We start from the raw sequence: 20,618 nt of genomic DNA, 5'->3' as shown, positions 1-20,618 counted from the left end.
ATAAATTGCCTTAAAACAATTTTGGTAACTAGAATTTGGTCCATTTTCTTTTTTCCTGTGCTTGCAGTTTTCAAAATAGCAAGCAAGCCAGTGCTAGCTTTTTTGTTAACCAGTATCACGGCAACCCTCGTTGTCATGGCATCATTAAAAGACACTGCACCAAATTCATACACTGTCCTTGGCAACATGTACCTCAATTCATTACAACCAATATTTTCATCATATTATATTGCAGCAGAAATGAAAACTTAGGGCAAGTAAACAGTTAACCAATTATTACTGTTAAGAAAATTCTAAGGACATGTGTAGTTCGATTAACAATGAAGGAAGATGAGAAAGGCATAAAAATGAAATACCGCCCCAACACACATATTTTACATAATAGTATTAGTTTGGGAGTTTATTTTGAGAATAATAGGGAGATTCAGTTCAGGGAAACTGCAAGGAAGTTTTCTACAAATAGCTTATTTAGTATAGCACATTAAAACTAGCAGTGTTTTATTCCATGCTTTGTATCATAAAAGGATTATTTGCCTGTAAGAAAGTATTTAGCAAGTTGGTTGTATATTGGCAAGTCTGTTGTGTATTTATAACTTAACTACTACATTTGATCTTGAAATTAAGTTACACAATTTGAAGTTAAAATAGAAAAGCACCTGAGATTCACAGTTTCAGTATATTCAGGGTGGAGATACTTTCTTGACTTTTTGGAAATGCAGAGCAAGAGCACATGTTTGCAAATTAAAAAAAGTACTTGGATAAAAAGAGCAAAACCAAACCAAACACAAAACAAAAAACCAAAAACAACAAAAAATACTATCCGCTGTTAGTCCAGAGTTCCAGGCAGGATTTCTAGCATGAAGAGCTTTTGCTGAGTACCAGGTGAATATCCCATCCAGCCCTTTTAAGATTTGTCATTTCCTAGCTGAGATTGGCCAGAACTCATCAGTCTATCCACTCAGATTCCACTTACATAGATCATGTTTTCCAAGGAGTTTATCAATTTGCTGTTAGGGAGAAGGAAAATACATACTTACCCACTCCTTGGGAATACAGAAGAAAAATCCAAGACAGAAAGGAAGACAGAATAAGAGCATATCCACCTCCAAAACTTACTATTTGTCCTTTACACAGCTGTGGAAATACACATTTCACTTACAGCAGGCCTATCACTGAATTAGGCTGGCCAGCAGAGCCTGTTACGGCAGGACCTCCATCTCTTCAGACTTCTCTCCTACCTTCCCTCCAGTTCCCAGACCGGGCAAATGGTAAGTGAAGCTCTTTCAGAGCAAAGACAGCATATGGCTTCATAACTGGGATGACAGAAAGGACAGACAGACATCTCTCACTTGCCATGTGGGTAACACCCTACAGAGCTAACTGTCCAAACAGCTACCACCTCTGGATCTGGAGACTGGTGCTGAGTTTCTTTAGCAATTCCTGTCAAAACACTTAAAATCGTTACCAGAGACAGTAGATGGGCTTAGGTATAACAAGGAGTCACAAAGCCAGCCAATGGCTCCCCAAAGCGGAGGCGCATTTCACAGGATGCTGTTCAGGACTTGTTACACCTGTTTCCAATTAAGGTTAGCCCTCATTAAACACTCCAAGAGAAAACGTTTAAGACAGAAAACCTTTGAATGCGTCCTACAGAAGAAATAAGACAATTACTATGTCAAAGGAGCATTGGAGAGGGTTACAAAAGGACATCTGAAGCATTAAGATCTCATTACCAGGGCACAGCAAACTCCCAAGACTTTTGCAACAGCTTCCATTTTATTCCTCTGGGGCTCAAAAAAAACCCATGATGCAACTTAAGAGCTATACGATGTATGGAAAAATTGATACTGGATAGTATTACTATCGAGCTTTAAACACAGAAAGGACTGAGGGATGATTGATGCCCTTACTTTCTCAGGTAGCAGAGCTGGAGGGAAAGGAAACAGTAGCACGGCTGTATCCTAGGGAAAGGCAGAGCAACAACAGACACTACTGGCCAAAACGTTTGAATCTTCCATATATGATACAGGCAACAATGAGCACAAAAGATCTCACCTGTTGTTTCACTTCTTTTCAAAATGATTGCCTGGAGTACTTCACTCCTGAGGACAACAGGTTGCAACTGATGTTTATAGCAAATGTTGCACAGGTGGAATTTGAGAGCGCACAAATAACTTTGCCATGGCTTTGTAAAGAAACTTAGGTGCTATTTTTTATTATTCACACATAAAAAAATTTTTTTTGAAGTGTCTCAATCTGATTCTAAATGTCTGATCCTTTCAATTGCTATAACGAAAATCCTGTAAGAATGAATACTGATGTAAGATTTTTTTTTTTTAAAGTTTTTGGGGGAGGGGAAGAAATCAGTTCTTCTAAGTGTCATTTTTCAAATATTAAAAACTAACTTAGAACAAAGGCTTTCCAGTTCACCTTTTCTCTTTTTCTTCTGCTAGCCTCAAAGCTTTGTGTTTCACAAGAGAAAAAAAATCTTGTACAAACTTGTACCTGTAAAAAGGTGTCTTTCTACAATTTTAGACAGATTCAGTACCCACCTCCCTTAGGCTTTTTTAATACTCCCAGTTATTAAACACTTTATAAAAATCACAACACAACAAGCATACTTTAAGGAGCAACAACAAAACACCTGCACTTCTATCAAAGAGTAGTTTGCATTCTAACATGTACTTCAAACTTTTTAAAAACGGGTATAAAAGTTTTATACCTTGTATACCTTCTAGATTAAAGGCTAAAGTTTTGTTGATAAAGTTGTCTTTTTAAATTTGCAGGAAAATACAGTTTACTTTTTATTTTTTCCTGGAACTTAGGTCATCTTCCTGCCTCTGGCTTCCTTTTGTACTCTATCAAATGGGTAGAGAGGAGAAGTGATCAGACTTTTGCCATTTACCAGTTAAGAGTAAGTGTTCTCAAATTCCTTACTGGTGTACGGCTTTAGCAAAGACCTGAAGCACAGAGATGAGTTCACATTTCCCAACAGTTACCATCCCAATATCATAATTACTAAGATGTGCTCCAGCTTTTGATGAAGATCAGGGAAGAAGAGGTCAGAGTAACAGATATGTCCCAAAAAATCCATTCCACAGCAACTAACCATGCTGAGGAGCCTCTACAATATTAAGTTCTAGGGTTTTTTTGTTTGCTTTTTTTAATCTAGGCTTTTTAGTTACGACCCAATTCTGCAGCTCTAAATAGTCAGAGCTTGTGTAGGAAGTCCTTAACTAAGTCCTTAAATAAGGCAAACCAAGACCAGACTCACTTTCAGAAATTAAAGTTGTAAAACCAAGATATCTTTTCAAAACAGTATTTTGTTAAGAAAATAGGTGATGTATCTGCAAAATACATTAGAATGATCAAAATTTTCCGTTTCTTCATATGCTAAAAGCAAGTAAATATTTTTATTATGGTGATTTGCCAACTGATATCAACAGAACTGTTGTTATTTCACATTCATTTCACATTAAAATTCATAGATTAACTCCCCGTTTGTGTATGCGGGGAAGCCTTTGGAAAAAAACGACCACAATGCAGCTTTTCATCAATCTATTTCAATATGCTGTACGCCACATTCCTTCAACTTTTGTATTCTACTAGCCTTGAGATGCCAGTCAACTAACCTAGATGTGTTCAGCCATGCATTTTAATCTTTAGAATACATTAATCTTTTATTAAATCAAAATTTACAGACAAGAATACAGTGATGAAAATTGCTGGAGTTTCCCATGTTTACCTGTTTCTGACAAACAAGAGTGAACACACTGTGTGGCCGTTTCAGCCACCACTCAGATCACCTCCCAGAGCCTTCCAGTAGTTCCAGGATAAAAGCAGGCGAGGACAGCGTGTCAGCACTCTTAAAACTTTTTTTTTTTTTTTTTTAAAGTCAGAACTGTAAATTCTCTAGTGGATGTAAAACTGCTTTCTTTATAATGAATACATTTGCAATAAACCAGGTCAGTCGCATTTTACCAGAAACTCTTAGCCATCAGGTTTAGAAACTGTACTTTTAGTAGTACACTGCTTATTTCTTATTCAAGGGCATTTCACTTAGCAAAATAGTCCCTGGACTAAATAGTTTACAACACAAGAGGCTCTTAAAGCACAGCAGTTTTGTAGTTTTATTTTTAAGTAACTATGTTGCTTGCTTATTGCTTCAAGTTCTGAAAAAATGTGAAGTAATATTCAACTTTCATACTGCAAATGTCTGAAAAAGAACAACTCCAGAAAAGGAAAGACTATCCTCAGAAAGATGATTTCACCATATCACTCAGCTACAGAAAAGGTATTATGAAGATTTGTTTTATTCATTAAAAAAACAAAATAAATTTAACCTTTGCTAACCCGTATCAAAAGACTATCAATAAAACACTTAATCTAAAAGTAAAATGAGTTAAAGGTTAAAATACCATTTGTTCTACATGGCTGCTCCTTCCATTTTTAGTCTAAATCAATGATCAAGTGAAGAAGCTATTTTCTTGCTGGCAGCCCACCTAGTTTTCAAAAGACCACACAAAGACAGGATGATGAGATTATGCGGTGTTAAACAAGACATGAATTTACTTTGTGCACTTCTTTTAAAGGATCTTTTATTTTATACACAATTATACACTGATATAGCATGTGACAGTGTTCTATTTTTGTTTTGTTGATTAAAAGTTGATTTTGTTGAGCAAAAAAAAAAAAAAAAACCAACTTACTTTTTAAGCAGGATTCAAATCATTGCACTAGTCACCAGAAACATCAGTTGTCTAGAAAACTGGTGAACATAGAGGATGAATTATTTGAAGTTCTAGCACTGAAGTCATGCTGAAACAGCCACCTGACTATAGAGGTAAGGCCTGGCCATACAACTTATAAAGGTGACCCAGCAAAGTGATGAGCCACTGGAAGGTTCAAAAGGAAATACTTTTAAAACCTACCATCCCCTAGAAGCAGGAAGAGTCAATCCCTACTGCAGCATAAGGTTTTGGTATCAGATATATCACACTAAAACATCTTTGATGATTTGGTATGAAGAGAGCACTGTCTGCCATTAACAGTAGTAAGTGATATTATGCTGATACTTGCATGCTCCAAAAGATGACAATAACCCACTGCAGAACTCTATACATTTTAAATTGAGCAGTATTTCTTCACAAATAGCTTGCAATAGGAGGGTGAAATAAAAACCACAATCCATTTGCTTTATGGTTCTGGATTTATACAGCCATTTCCCCAGTACCTCCAAAGCTGTCAGCTTTTCCAACCAGCCAAAGCTAACAGAAAACCCAAAGCAAAGGACGTGTAGGCCAGCAAAAGCTACTGACTGGGACAGTTACAATAGAAAGAGGAAGAATTTATTTTGAGGTCAACTGTACACTTGAATAGTAGCCCCATTCATTTAGTTTTTCATCCAGTGGCACGTAGCACTGCATTTTGTAATAACAAGCTTCTCTGATCATTAAGAATCAGATTTATTTATATGCTCCATATCAATTGTTTTCCTTCCAAACTAAGCTCTCTGCCTAATTCTCTAACATCTCATGTCTAGCCATGAGCTGAAGCTAGCTACTGCTGAACAAAATTCTCCATTCCTTACTGGATTTGCTCTCTTGTTCTTTCACAGGGCCTGAAAGATGAACATCAGAGAGCATTTAATTTGTTTACTATATCAAGGCCCTTCACAAACTGTCTTCACTCAACTATCACACAAACCAACTTCAATCATTTACTTTACTAAACTTTCAGGTAAAGTAATTTCAACTTATTGAATGCAGCACCAAATATCTGGTATTATCCACTAGCTGTCTCCAACTGCTCTTCTGCTGGCAGCAGTTAACCTACTTGTGTGCTGAAACCAGAACCTGTTTTGTTGACCAGTACCATCTTGTTTCTTTGTAAATCCACTTCAGCGATTCCTGTAGACATCTGCTTCCACTGACCAGCATTTAAGAACATCTGGACACACTTTTTGTTCATAGATGAAGTGTTCATTCATAGATGAAAGAGTAATTCAAAAAGATTCAAAAGAACTTAAGGATCCTAAAAAATTTGTTCACTATCAACACTGTAAAACAGCTACAGGACTTTGGAAATAGTAAGCAGCCTTTAAACTAACATTTTAAGAATTCCCTATCTATAGTTATTTCATCTTACAAATAGAGCTGAGAAAATGCTCTGGTCCAAAAGTAAAATATCAGCTGAGAGGTTTATTTTGTTCACAACACAGAGCTCTAAACTGATCACATTTCCTTGCATTGAAAAAAATCTCAATACAAGGCTCAGAGAAGCATGCTCTTTGGAAATCCCATGCTACAACACTCAAATTTAGCCAAAACTCCTAAAGATGTCAAAGCCCTTTGTTGAAACGTGGGCATGGAGAGAGAGATAGAAAACACTTGGTTTAAACTCCATCCCACAAACATACTTTCTGCAAATTATTGATCTACTATCCTGCAATTCATTTCTAATCAACAAAGCCATTTTCCATGCATCTCAGCTGACACTTCCTCACCAGGTCTTCTACATCTTTCCGGTTCCCAAAGCTAGCAGAACAGGATTTAGCCAACACTACACAAGTTAAAAGAAATACTTCATTCTTTCCAAGTTAAGAGCTTCCCTAGCACTCACAGTATGCATGGGTACATACACACTGCTCTTCCGTGTCTTATGGCAAGGCAGTACTAACACTAAAACTTTTTAAAAAGTGTAGTACATTGCGGTAACACTCACCTATGAGTCCCAAAGCCAAGTTATGCACAGCACAGAGAATCAGCACATTTTAAAGAAGGAACAAGCTATGTTATTGGAATAATACGATGGAGTGGTTGAAGTTAGATTTCAAGCAATTTAAGCTTCTACATTTCTCCCATACATTCTTCAGTACTCGATTACAAATATATAGACTTTTTTCATTTTGTCATTTCACATGCTGCAAGAACATATGATATTGCCAAGTCTCAGCATTTGTTCGTCATTCATTTGCCATTCTAGACCAAAGCAAGCTAAGCCATTTTAGATGCTGCTTCATGTGCAAAAGAACTTTCTAACTGAGCATGCTAGGCCCAGAAATCAGTCACAGGCAAGTTCCTTTAAAACTTTTTACTGCTCCTTGTATTAAACACATTCTCATTGCCCTTTCAAGTTTAAAGAATAACTGAGCTTTCAAGCAATAACTGGGCTGGCTCACGTCTCATACAGTTTAGTCCTGACACAGAACACAACTCTTCAGGGTTTGATAAACTAAACTTCTTTTTAAGTTGATAACGTCTCCGAGGTAAAGATAAGCCAACTTGACAAATAAGAATTCCTACATATTTTTAAAAATTAGCCTAAGTGCCTTCAAACAGTAAAAAAAAAAAAAAAAAAGTAAAAATAGAAAATCTTTATTCAGCTAAATCACAGCTTCTTCAATAAAGTTTCTGAAGTCCTATGCTTTCAAGTTACTCTATTCTGTAATGGATTTCGTTAAGACAAAGGTTTAACCCAAACAACTATTGGCTACAGCCTCCTGCGAGTCACCTGAATCTTCCATAAAAAGCAATATTTTAAGGAGACAAAGGTATAAGTTCCCATTAAATGCCCACTTTCCTTAAAAAGGCTAAAAGCTACCTACAAAGGTCAATGTCCAAGCTCTATGTCAAATTTACTATTCTGCCATGCCGTTCTAACATGAATTCATTAATGAAACTTTGAATCTAGCATAGCCAAACCACTGTCATTGCCAGATGAACACTTGCTTGGAATTAAGAGACAAATCAACTTCAGTTCTGCGAGTTAACTACACAAATAGGGAGAGCACTCCCAATGAAACAGGTAGAAAAGGAACGATTTCAAAGAACTAGTCTATGAAGTTGTCATAAAGTCCAGACCAGTAACAGAACAGATAATTCAAGAGGACTCTATGCTGTTAGGCATGTGAAAGTTACTTTTATTAGCGTTCTTGTTTTATGTTATAACTTTAACAAATTAAAGTATCAGGGAAATCAGAAAACGGAATATGTTTGTGGATATGCTGTAATGCATTTCGGCAACAGCAGGAAACTAATTTAGGGAAAATTTTTCAACAAGAAGGCTCTTTCAGGTACACAGGAGTTGCTCAATGTCAGGAACACAAGAATTCACACTGGAAACAGATCAAGTCTCATCTTTCAGGTGTTGGTGCAGAATTCTCAGAGATGCAAGGTTTGGTGGCCAAGTGCTCCCTTCCTTCATAAGGAAGTTGCCAACTACATCAGAAGAACTTTTTTGTTAACAAATCTGGCTTTTCAGGTACAGTCAAAAAAGAAACTGAGAAAAATCTCGACCATCAATTCTCTTCCTCACTGCTCACCTTTCATCTTGCTAATCTTGTAACATCAGTTTCAGAAGGCAAGATGCTGCCACTGTGGAAAGGTGGTTACTTAAACAGAAAATGCCAGTTACTTAACAGAAAAATTTAGGTTAATTTAAATGTTCTGAGATTCTTCTGTACATCAGAAATGCAAAAAGGAAGAGTAGATTTTTTTTTTCCCTTGTAGCACTTCAAAGGCAACATAGAGAAATGCAAAACGCCTATAAATAGTTCAGAGTTTTCCTAAAGACAGATCTGCTAATTATTTAAGTAAACAAAAATATCCAGAGTACACATAAGGGTTGATTTTACACTTTAAACACTCACAGGCGTTCAAGACACACACACACACACCCCTCCTTGCTGCTGATCTTGGACACTATAGCAACAAGTGAACATTTGTTCCCAAGGAATGCCGAGTATGTGCCTGGGGGAGGGGGAGCTGAATCTACCACAAACTTGTCGGCTGCTCCACTAAGTTATTATTTAACTTAAATCTTCCCAAACCCTTACATTGAAGAAACAGCATTTACTACCCAGCATTAACAGTCTGCGTTTAATAGGCAGGTTACGGTGCACTTTGATTATAAAGAACACAGCTTTGCTCGAAACGAACTTCAAGAGGGCTTTTTTCCTCCCTTGTTGTTATTATTGAAAACAGCAAAATTGTTCCGTAAATGTGATATTTTAGTATTCACATGAGGAGTTTTGCAAAAGGCTAACAAAGTAAACAGTAAGTCTCCTACAGAAGTTTAGTGGCAAGTTACTTTTCCCCTTTCAAATAGCACCTAGCCTTCGATTCCAGCCTCATCTTCATTTCTTCTCAAAACCTTCACATTACCCCCCTTAGCAGTTGTTCAGATATCTAGAGAAAGGTAAAGGCAACTTTACAAGCTTATAGTTTGATGATTCCTGAAAAGCCATATCCATTATTTAAAAAAAAAAAAAAAAAAAACCACACACATAAACCACCAAGCCCTTTGGCTTGCTGGCTGCAGAGTCTAGTCGGTGTTAGGTAGGGCTGCTGCTTAAGCAGAGTTCTGACGTTGCAACCTTCAAATTGTGGGGGGAAGTGTCCAGCTCCTCTGGCTCTCCTTTAGGTCACAGCATTGAAAGCCCAGGAGTTCCTAACAAAAGCCAGACATGTAGAAAAGTAGCAGCTTGGACAAAACTGTTTTTGGAATAACTAGAAGTGAAATGGGAAGAGAGGTGAAAAGTTCACTTTCCCAGTTTAAACCTAACATTCCTTGGGGAAAAGCATGGTCTCTAGTTCACAGTGTCTCCCAAAAAAATTTGATTGTAGGCAAGTTTCTGTGGGACTGGTGTGTGGGCTTGTTTTCCCTTAGGTTTCACTAGCTCTCTTGTGGACTGAGCTCTCTAGAGCACATCAAGCTTCTGCTCCCTTGCAGAAGTTCTCAGGCTTTTGAAGGATCTTGCGCTGGACGGGAACAGGACCCCAAGCCAGGGATCTCAGTGCTCTGCTTAGGAGAGACTTGAGTGAAATGATAGCATGAAATTAAAGGAAGTATAATAAAACAGCTAGGAGGTCTCCAGCTTGCTGTGGTCCTAAAGCTCTGCAAAGAGAAACCTCCAGCAAGTGAGGGCAGTTTGCACTAGACTGGCACTTTATAGGCCTGGCAACTCCCCCCGCCCTCCACCCCCCAATTTTGGCAGAGGAGCATCAGAAGCTGTTAAAAAAAGGTCACACAACTTTGGATTTTGAGTTATTAGCAATAATTTCTGACTTGTTAAAACAAAAATTTAAGGAAGTGTGTATTTTGTCCTTATCCTTGCTTCTGTAACTCTCAGCTTGAACTATTCACAGAATATTTCACAGTTGTCTATGAACAGTTTCAATTTCAGACTGGCAGTACTAACACAGAGACACGCCTAGCTCTTGGAGATACGTGAAAGGGTATCCTAAGGAATTTCCAGGTCAGAAAGACTGGAAGCCCTTACGTCTTTGCATTTAAAAAGCGGTTTTTCGGAAGGCAAGTTTAAAAGATGACTATCCGATTCAAGAATGTCTAAAGCTTAGAGCTAAAATGACTGACTAATTTGCCTCCTACAAAGGGCATTTTCAATTCACTGTTTCTCCCCCTGCCCCACCCACCACCCAACTTTCAGCAAGACAAATCCCTGTCAACTTGACATTCAATAGAGGAGACAGAGTTGGTCCTGGATTTAGCAACGCATGCTGCAACATCAGGGTGGAGTGCCACACAAGCTATGCTAGAACTGTCGTGGTCTCATTCCATTTTTACCTCTGGCCACTTGTTCCTCTGCCAGCCTTCTCCTCCCTCTTCTGCTGGCACTCAGTAAAACCTTACAGTCAGCCAGCTCAGGGAGCGGATGTGGCTGAAAACTATTTCCCTTTTTCCTAAGGCTGGTTTTCAGCCAGTTAGCTCACCGAACTAGCTTGCTACACAGTCACCTGAGCGCAACTGCCAGTGCAAGGAAGACATAGGGAGACCACAGCATCTCACACTTAGGCTGCTCTCAGGTTCTGTGGAAACATACTATTAATGTGTTTTAAAATAGATGCAACAAGCTTTGTAATAAGACAGGAAAATAACAGTTTAGATGCATCTTGAACACTTTAAACAACTGTGGCACACTACTGTGCCATGAATTCAGCTGTTGGTGGGGAAGACAGATCTGTGATTCACGCAGGAGCACTTTCAGAAGTTACACTTTCCAGCTGCCTTACACCTGCCCCAGTCTATTTTATTTCAGTTAACGCACCACTTGTCCTGGCTTCCCTGCCGCTGCAGTTCACCAGGTCACTTCTCCCAGCTCTGCTGTGGGAACAATAACATCCAAAATGGCAAATGCGAATTGCCATATTTCAGGTCTTAACTCCTCATTTGGTTCAGCAGGAGTTCTGCTATGTCAGACTTTACACTGGATGCAGGAACAACCATTATTGCTGCCTAGTGCATTTAAAATGTGCGGTTAGTTCCTTGTGGACCAAGCCTGAGCAGAACTACAAAAAACTGTTGTGTTTTTACAATAAACTAATTTACAGAATTATTCTTCAGATTTTACATCTACATAGCACTTCAACAGATTCTGATAGTGATGAGCATTAAAATTCCACTTCAAACTCTGTGTCAACAGCCTGAAATGCTGTGATTTCTGTAATAGGATTCATTATCTATTAGACAGGTTTCCCCTCCGCTTTTTTGCATTATGCGCTATAAAAGAATCAAGGCACTACACCTTACATGAATTCCTCTGCCCTTTCCCAAGGATTCTTGAAGATCACTTCATCAATTCACAAACAGATTGCTTACATATTTGATAACGGCTTTTAAGTTCCTGCAGTCGCTGAAAATTAGCTGCTCTGTCGGTGCTCTTCTTTTCCCTCTCCCAGAAGGGTTTTTCATTTAAGACACAAAATACTATCAAACAGAAAACCAGCACCATCTCCCACAAAAATCTTAAAGTCAGTCCAACGTCACTCAAAACAAATTACAAACATTTCTTTCTGAAAAAGTCTTACAAAGAAAGGTAAACACTTCATTAGATCTTTGTTTAGCACAGCCTGCCCACCTACCAAGCACTCTGTTATGAATTACATTTTCAGGATCTCAGATGTCATTAGATGAGTAGTAAGTTCAATTTAAAGTGTATCAAAGACAGCTGCTTTCATTGAGAAATATCAAAATTGGAATAAAAAACTAACAGCAAAGTTACACCTAGCATTATAAATTATCATAATTTTAATCTGTAATCTGCTTTGTAATAGGTAATGAACTTCAGATATACCCAGCAAAACAAGACAAACTGACTTTCCAAAACAGTGTCACAAACTTTGCTATAGAGAACATTAATGTTTTAAAATAGAAGAAATAAAAACTAAAAGCTAAAAAAAAAAAAAACCCCACAAGCCTATAGTGTTTTATTCGTACTCACATATGGACAGCAGAAAAAAAAGCATGCCTTATCAAGCCTGGAGGTGCTGAAGAGAGATCTTTCATCTTTGACCCTCGGGAACAACATTCAGTTGACATCTTCTAATTTTTAGTGTAGCATGTGTTAAGACCTATCTCCATGGTGCTAACTCAAGGTTTTGAAGTCACTCGTGACTACAAGTTCCTTATTCTGAGGCAACTATTTAACTTGACACACCTTGAAAGTTGTTCCACTGGGCTGAAGATCTATCCTTCAAGAATAAGGACCTGATAGGTTTCAAGTTAGGTAGCATTCCTGATCCTTTTGAAAGTATTGGTGCTACTCTAAAAAGGATGCAGACATTCCTGACTAAGGCCATTGAGCTTCATCGGTGTTTTAACTCTATGGGGGTGGGGGAAGGAAACTACCAAAAGCAAACAAAAAATCCACACTCCTGCTGCCACTTGCCAAACTCAAAGAAACCAGACAGCAAAAACTAATCCTCAAAGAGAAATGCTGGATTAAAGGCAAGAGCTTTATCTTGCTATTTTTCCAACATACCTGAAAAATGGTACATTACCATTTTAGAATAAGCTAGAGTCTACGTTAATTGCACATAGAATGAACTTGAGGAAAAAAGCCTTTGCTCATGAAGAGGCTGCAGAAGTACCCACATGAAGCACACAATACCACACTTTGAAGATGACTTCAAAGTTTGTGATAAAGCAAGCAATAATTCCTAAATATATTCTGAAACACAATCAAGCAGATTATATTAAAGTAGTAATAAGTATAATTACCCTAGCACCTTTAGGCCAGATGCAAATTTTACCCTTACAGCTATTCATAATGCAGCACAGCATTTCTCACAGTCCCAAGGGCAGGCCTTACAGCGTGAAGCATACACTACATTCCTTTAAAAATAAATAAATAGCAGCTGCCATAAAACTAAAGAGTTCACTACCTTCAGACTAAGGGAACGGGAACATTTCCCTCATGTCTGACTTTGATACAAAAGCAACTATTTATTGTTTAAAAATAAAACACTTCAGGTAGAAATCTTGTAATTAGGAACTGACACTATGCCCTAAAGATTCTCTAGTGTGGTCCTTTTAAACCAAGTAAATGAATCCTATTTGAGCAATGACCACACAGTGGCATCATTTTCCTAAAGCAGTAGTGGAATTTGTAATGGGAAGTAACAAAACAGACTATAATGGCACCCATCTCATATGAAATTACCCGTTCTTATTACATAGATTCTCAGTTTTGCAGGTCTTTGAGATACTGTTTTGAACTCTGCAAAATTCTGTAATAGAAGTTTGTAAAAGCTAGGCCCTACATGTTTTGTCCCAAGAAGTGGCTTACATACTTTCTTTACAACGTTTATGGGATACAGGCACCCTTACATTTTGAAGGGATTGGACAATATATAACAATTGCCCTATATCTCTTCTCCTTCAAAAGATCTCCTGAACGCAGAAGTCACTCAACCTCAAAATTCAACAACCTTTACTTGTGGACATAGCAAACCTATGCTTTTGGGACAAGAATTAACCCTCTTTAAGTTATATTATATAGTTATGCGAAGGTATATTTAGTTTAAATGTAGTCCAGGCATTTCACATTCCAAAGAGAGTATTTTCAATACTGTGGTCAAGTAGTTAAGCAGCTTTTTGAGGGAGGCAAACAACTTTTCCCTTCCTACAACTTTCTCTGCCACAGAAAGTTACTTCTCTTCTTTTATGTCACATCTCTGAAGATCATAAATACCTCCAGTCTCCAGATTGTACTTCCTAGTATGCCCTACCCTTTCAAAGAAGGGTGCAAGTTGAAGGCATTTTCTCATACCCTCAACGGATAGCTGAATAGTTACTACTGGAATTCAAAAAAACAAACAGAAAACCTACCAGCTTTCAAGTCATCAGTATAATTGGAAACTTCATCTTCTGTGCTACTTCGTAAGTTCAAACAGTCATAAGATAGAAGATGAACCTACTTTTTGTAGGTTACAAAAATAGATTTGTTTCTCCTATAATTCAGCATAGCTTCAAGTTTGGTATGCCAGGCATGGATTATTATTTTTTTTTTTAAAGGAACTGTTTTCATTTTCTTCTTATCATAAAGGATATAAGACTGACTTATTTTGAGTCTCCTCGATATATTTCGGTGTCCTGAATATAATATGCTATATTATATAACTAATGCTATAAAAGAAGGTGGCTTTTCAGCTCAAGCACATCAAAGACGTGATGATAAGATAATTATTCTTACTAATATCAGACATATGACAGTCAATCTCACTCCTCTGGAAATTTAACTGATGTCTGGATGAAAAGTCCAGACAGTTTATGCAGTTCAACTACTACAGCTTCAGCCTGTCATCAAGTAATATTAAGTAAAGAGAAAAAGTCTCGTGATACAACACTGGATTTACTGACCTAGGTTCAAAACACACTCAGAGCTCCTCTTTAATTAAGATATTCATAAAATATCCTGGTCCTATACCTCAGGATAGATCTCTAATAACAAATCGTTACATTCAATGACTACAATGCCTAGATTCAAAAGGGAATTTAAGAAATGGACATCAAGAACTGAAGTGTATGGAACACATGGCATTTCACTCAACACAAGAAGCAACTGCAGCTCCCTCATGTCCTGACATTTGACAAACGTTTCAACCCTGTAACTATATTCAGGGTTATTGCATTTTCTTAAATGAAGTACCATTGTTCAGGGGTAAGTTTCCTCCTTGGTGCTAGCAAGGAGATTCCAAGTTCTTCAGTTTTCAGTCTATATAGCAATCATTGATGGGTGAGAGTCCAAAATTAATGCAGACTCAAAACAACTTACAAAAATGCTGGGTTTTCTTTGTTTTGTTTCAAAGTAACACTCAAGTTTCTGCAACATTACAATGAAATTATATTAGTACTAATATAATTTCTTATAAGTAATGCAAAGAGAAATGAGATTTACGGAAATGTGGGTGAGCAACATCAGCCATGTCATCCTCTCTCCTAAAAAGTGATCTCCACTCACTCATGCTATTTACTGACTTACATTGATACCATGCAAAAGACAGTATACAAGTCTATGTCCAATGGCACTTGTGATCTAGTTCTGACATGAATAGATGTTACAGTCCAAAATAACTGCTAGATATTTCCAATGCAGCTCAGGTAACAAACAGGGAATACAACAGTCAATTGGAAAATTCAAGGCCTGCATCACCTACTGAAGTCAGCTAAACTTTGGTACAGATTTGAGCAGTGAAACAGTCAGCACTAGTGAACAGGGAACAACCTGTAGCAAGCTGAGCCACGTGGTTGCCAGCAAAGTTACTGTGCATTAGACAGGAATTTTTGAATGCCGACGCCAGGAACGTTTGCCAGACAAGTACAAGAGCTTGCTGATGCAATCCTTCTGCATCACTTACATTTGTCACTTCTGAACTACTTGAGGATGCATACAGTATACAAGCAAAATAACTCAAAATAAATTCTGCTACTAGGTACAGGAAACATTTTATAAAATGTACAGCGAAGTTTTGCTACTCAACAAAATCTGCATCAAGTCACTTGATGAAAGCTGTCCAAAAATGAAATTATTTTCCTATCCTTGCAAATGATTCCACCCAGGAATAAACCATGTAACTAATTCCAGAATGGTGGTAGACTGCAATTAGTACAAGTCCAGAATTTTATACATAAGTCCATCCAAAAACTAATAAGTAACAATTTCTGAACAGATAACTATAACAGTTTCTCAAGATAAATAAAATGGAAAGATGCAATCCAAAGTATTCAGCTTCAAAGACATCCTCTCCAGCCAAGCAGTAAGCAAGCCCAATACTTTGGGAATCACTATTACGAGATTTCAGGGACAGATGTCATAAAGAGCGCTCCCCTTGGAGGAAAACAAACATTTCTCCATTATAAGACTAACAAGCCTTTAAATGGGCAACATTGTTTCACAAAGTAATTCTGCAATGTATTATAAAACAAGGAGACAACTTCTGTCTGCCCTGTTAGTTTCTTTGGTTTTCTGAATCCCAAATGTAAAACTGAGCATTAATTAGGCACTGCTGTGTGGCTGCTGGAATACATTTTGGCAGTCCCTTCTTACTGGACACCTATTTCAGCATCAGTAAGCACCAGACACTTCATCTCACAAGTTCATGGGCTCATCTGGCAAATTCAGCAACAACAGTGTTGACATGAAGTTAACATCAGTTACCAAAGTTACCATTATGTTAAGATTTGTTCACACCTTTTGGTACAGCTGTTTCAATCCCTGTCCCGACTCAACATTTGAGGTTTACAAAGTACCAGCTCGGCTCACTCTCCAACCACCTTCTCCCTAAAGAACCACTAATGCAAGACCTAAAATCATGGCACAAAGATTCTGCTCATTACTGCTAAAGCTTATTAATCTTTCTGTGAGCAAAGTGGCAATCCTAAATACATATTTTAGTTAGAGATAACAACCATTACACTCACCCACTACACAAGAGATGAGCAATAGCAAATTCACTGTCTCTGAACTGCAGAAAGGTCTACAGTATGATCTTGCTCTTCAGGAACAGGATTTCTGCTTACCTGCACACTACTGGAATTTGCTCATTAGTTAGTAAGAATTGAACTTAAGAGAAAACGGACATTGATAGCAGTGAGGCATGGGTAGGGGCAAAAAAAGCTACAACTGTAAACACAGAAATGCCAGCAAATGCTTAGCATTCAGGACATCTTATACAAAGCTGCTCTACATGGTAGTTCAGCTATTAATACGAGAACATTTCTGTACAAGTTAGATAAAAGCTTTCCTGTTGATGACCAAAAATGGACTAATACCATTTCCCTAAAGGAAATGGAAGACGCAGTAAGATACTTCTCCTAAGCAAAAAAACCTGCAGTTTCCACCTGCTGGCAGAAGATGGTAAATACTTATTTTGTAGAGGAAGAAAGCACTGAAAAGAGTTGCACTCTACTTAAGCAGCCATACCTTAAAACTCAAGTTCAAACTATTAACACATGAGCCTCTCAAAAACCCACATGGAAACAGAAAATCCAGAGTTGTACCAGCCCAGGAAACTGGAACATGGCCAACACGTTAGCAGAATTCCTCAGCATTACAAAAAACATTCACGCGATTTAAAAACTAATCAGTTGATTGTCTCACTAACATTTAGGGTCAGCCTAGGCAGTCTGCTAAGCACCTATTCCCTTGTCCTTTTAAGTATTATGTATTCAAAAGCTATATACTGGCTAATTACAAAACATTGCACAGAGTTCGGATGAGGAAATATAGAACCCAAACTAACAACCACCATTTCCTGTAATCACCACACACGTATCAGGCAGGGGGTGGGGGGAAAGAGAGGAGGTACTGGGGAGCAATAACCACAGCAAAGACTAGTTAGAAACTTATGAACAGAATTGTGGGAGTGTCAGAAATAATTTCTTTCTTCAGAGAGACTTAATGATAAAAATAACCAACATACCTTCGGAAAGAATGGCTTCCTTCAAATAGAGTAGCACATCTGCAAATTTTCTGACATCATTCACCAGTTGCATGATGTATTCTGGATCCACAACAGGATTATCATAGCAGTCAGAGTTGGAGCTAATGCTGCTCAGAGAGCTGCTCTTGGTGCTGCGCCCCATTCCCCAGTTTCCTGAATTAGAGATGGTAAAGAAGTTGGAGGTAGACAGTCGGGCTAATCCCAAACCACGCTTGTTACTTCCACCGTTCTGTCGCAACATCCCAGCAGCCACTGTGCTTATAGAGCTCTTGCCCTTAATGTTCAGTGTCGCTTAACGTCCATTTGACAAGCCAAAGGTGAAGCCCTTAAAATTCCGAGAGAGAAAAGTACTAATTAGTGTAGAAATATTTGTGAAATAATACTGTTGTACTGATGAGATCCAAAACTTCTTTCAAGGTGATACTACTTTATATTAAAAATTTAACTGAAATATTCTGAAGGTTTTTGATTACTTCAAGCTATTTTAATTTGCACAACAAATATACAGTGTGCTAGCTGCATAAAAATCAGCCGTATTTCAAAAGCTAATGATACATGCTTATTTCATGACAAAACTTTAGTCCCTGAATATTTATTTTGGAAACTGTAAAAGTCAAGTTCATAACATGCATACTGAGACCTGTTCCACACCATTAAATGTTACTGCAACTTCATACAATTGCAAAAAAAAAAACAAAAACAAAAACACCAAAAAACCTAATGTGACATAGAGCACGAACAACATCCTGGCCTGCATCAACCACCAAGTAGTACTCAGCTTCCTGTTTCTTATGATCATAGACCAACTATGATCTGACAGGGTAAGTTTTCCTTGTGCAGATTGGGCCCAGCAAGAACCTTTTGACCTATCGCTTTGTCTAAGAAAAGAAAACATCCTGAAAGAAGCTATGTGGGCTTTTAAGCCTGTTTTCTTTGACTATCAACTGCGATCAAACAAAAAACAAAGAAAAATGAAGAGATTTAAAATATTTTAGTATCACAGGCTATCTATAAATCTCAGTGTAGTTAATTTGAGGGGGCACTGTTTTGCTTTAGTACAGCTTAGAAGTCCGCCCTGCCATAAAAAGGCACAAACTTCAGGGAGATTAAGTTAGCACAACTAAGCAACCACCTGCACTCATTTAATTTCGGAAAAACAGAATGCTACTGCAAATTCCCCTGTGCCAAGTTAAGCCACTCATTTCAAAGCAGCGGACTCCAGGTGGCAGACTCAGGTATGGTTCCAGCAGCTTTCACAATGCCTGCTATTATTCTCTCAGTACTGGGAGAAATTCTCAATGTTTACACTGTATGCTAAACACTAAGGGAAAAAACAAAATTCGAACAGATCAGCCAAAAAGTGTAAAATTGTTCACAGACATATCTGCAGCAAGTTTCAAATTTGTTAAAAAAAATTCATTAAAATCCAGTTAAGTATTAAATGCAGTCTGAAACTAGCTATTGTATGTATTTTTCTATCTGAGTTGACCAACTGAAGAAGCATCTTTCACATTTTGAACACTCCTGCTATGTATTTCAACAAGCACTTCAGTTATTCTCCCATTATTTCCACCTTATTTCTCTTTGCAATATAAAAATACAAGAGGAAACGTGGTCAAATAGCAGTAGTTTTTGTAATTAACCTAGTAGACCTTCCAGGGAACATGTACTGGGGAGAAAAAAAATTTAGACCTTAACACAGATTAACTGCCTTGATTTCTGTTTACTATTTAAAGTTAGTACTTAAGAGACTACCCATGAGATTATATAAATAACGCAGATAATTAAGCAATTTCAAACACCTCAACTACATTGAAGTGAAGCTTACATTTAAACACTCTTAAGCATTATGTTTAATCAACCTTCTTCTGTTCCTTCATATAATTCTCACGGTTGCAAAGCTACTTTACAATTCACATAACCTTCTTTCCTTTTAAGAAAGGTGATGTGAAAATCTCTGTGTCTTGATATAAACAGATTTTATTTAAAAGAGATATGTCCCTTTTAAGTCTGGCCAGTTTCAAAGTCAAGTTAAAGTAGCATGATGTGTTAGACCTGTTCTCTTAACAGCTCTGCGCTTTTAAAGCTGCGTTATTTTAGAGATGTGCTGCATTTTTTTTTTTATACAGATGAGAAACAAGACATGCAATAATGCTACAACTACTTTGAAAACCATTGAAGTGATGACAAAGTACTTCTGAACGGGAAAAGCTTTAGCAAGTGTTTTGCTACGAAACATCGGTCGAACTGAAACTGAACTGTCCGGTACAACGTAACAGTCACCTTTTTCTGGTAAATATTAGCTCTTACGTCTGCTCTCCTCCCCTACCCCCACCCCCGTGTTAAAAGACAGAGGGAGAAACGTTTCCCTCCCTGCACACATGCCTTTCATTATTAAGTGTTTCATATTTCTTCTGAAGACTCTAGCTTAGAAAAAAACAATCCACCAACTTCTCTACAAACGCCTCCAGACGTCCCCGGTTAAGAGCGAGCCGCTTCCATTCCCGAAGGAAAAGGGGGGCGGGTGGGGGACACGCAGATATTTCAGAAATTTGCTCTCCCAGCACAAATTCCCTGAGAGAGGAAAAACGGGGGAAGGAGAATGGGCTCCCGGGGGGGGGGGGGGGCAGCGGGCCCCCCGTCCCCTCCGCTCCGCGCCCCGGGCGGGGGTCGGCCCGGCTCGGCCCGGCCCCTCCCCACATTCCTCACAGCCCGCACGTCCGCCGGGCCCCGGCCGCGGCCCCTCGGCAGCCGCTGGCCGCCGGCGGAGGCAGGGACCCCCCCGGAGGCGGAGCGGGGGCTCCGCGGTCCGGCTCCGCGGGGACCCGCCGAGCGCCGAGGGTAAGAGCCCCGCGCCGGGCCCCGGAGGGAAGG

The 20,618-nt window shown here is 38.4% G+C and overlaps 1 protein-coding gene across 6 annotated transcripts in view; it reads right to left on the bottom strand.

Annotated features, from left to right (window-relative positions):
* The window catches only part of ARHGAP29 (Rho GTPase activating protein 29), an 83,992-nt gene that overhangs the window by 39,539 nt on the left and 23,835 nt on the right, over positions 1–20,618 (bottom strand). For 4 of the 6 annotated variants that reach the window (XM_068952434.1, XM_068952435.1, XM_068952433.1 and 1 more), the window contains one exon: positions 17,724–18,069. In XM_068952434.1, coding sequence (XP_068808535.1) covers positions 17,724–17,985 — 262 coding nt within the window. In that variant the 5' untranslated portion in view covers positions 17,986–18,069. The remainder of the gene's footprint in view (positions 1–17,723; positions 18,070–20,618) is intronic. The other 2 variants (XM_068952437.1, XM_068952438.1) reach the window with 1 other exon arrangement.

Source organism: Struthio camelus, chromosome 8, assembly GCF_040807025.1.
Source record: "Struthio camelus isolate bStrCam1 chromosome 8, bStrCam1.hap1, whole genome shotgun sequence".
Classification (NCBI taxonomy): Eukaryota; Metazoa; Chordata; class Aves; order Struthioniformes; family Struthionidae; genus Struthio; species Struthio camelus.
The sequence above is the reverse complement of the archived record's forward strand: the minus strand, read 5'-3'. Positions and strand labels throughout refer to the sequence as shown.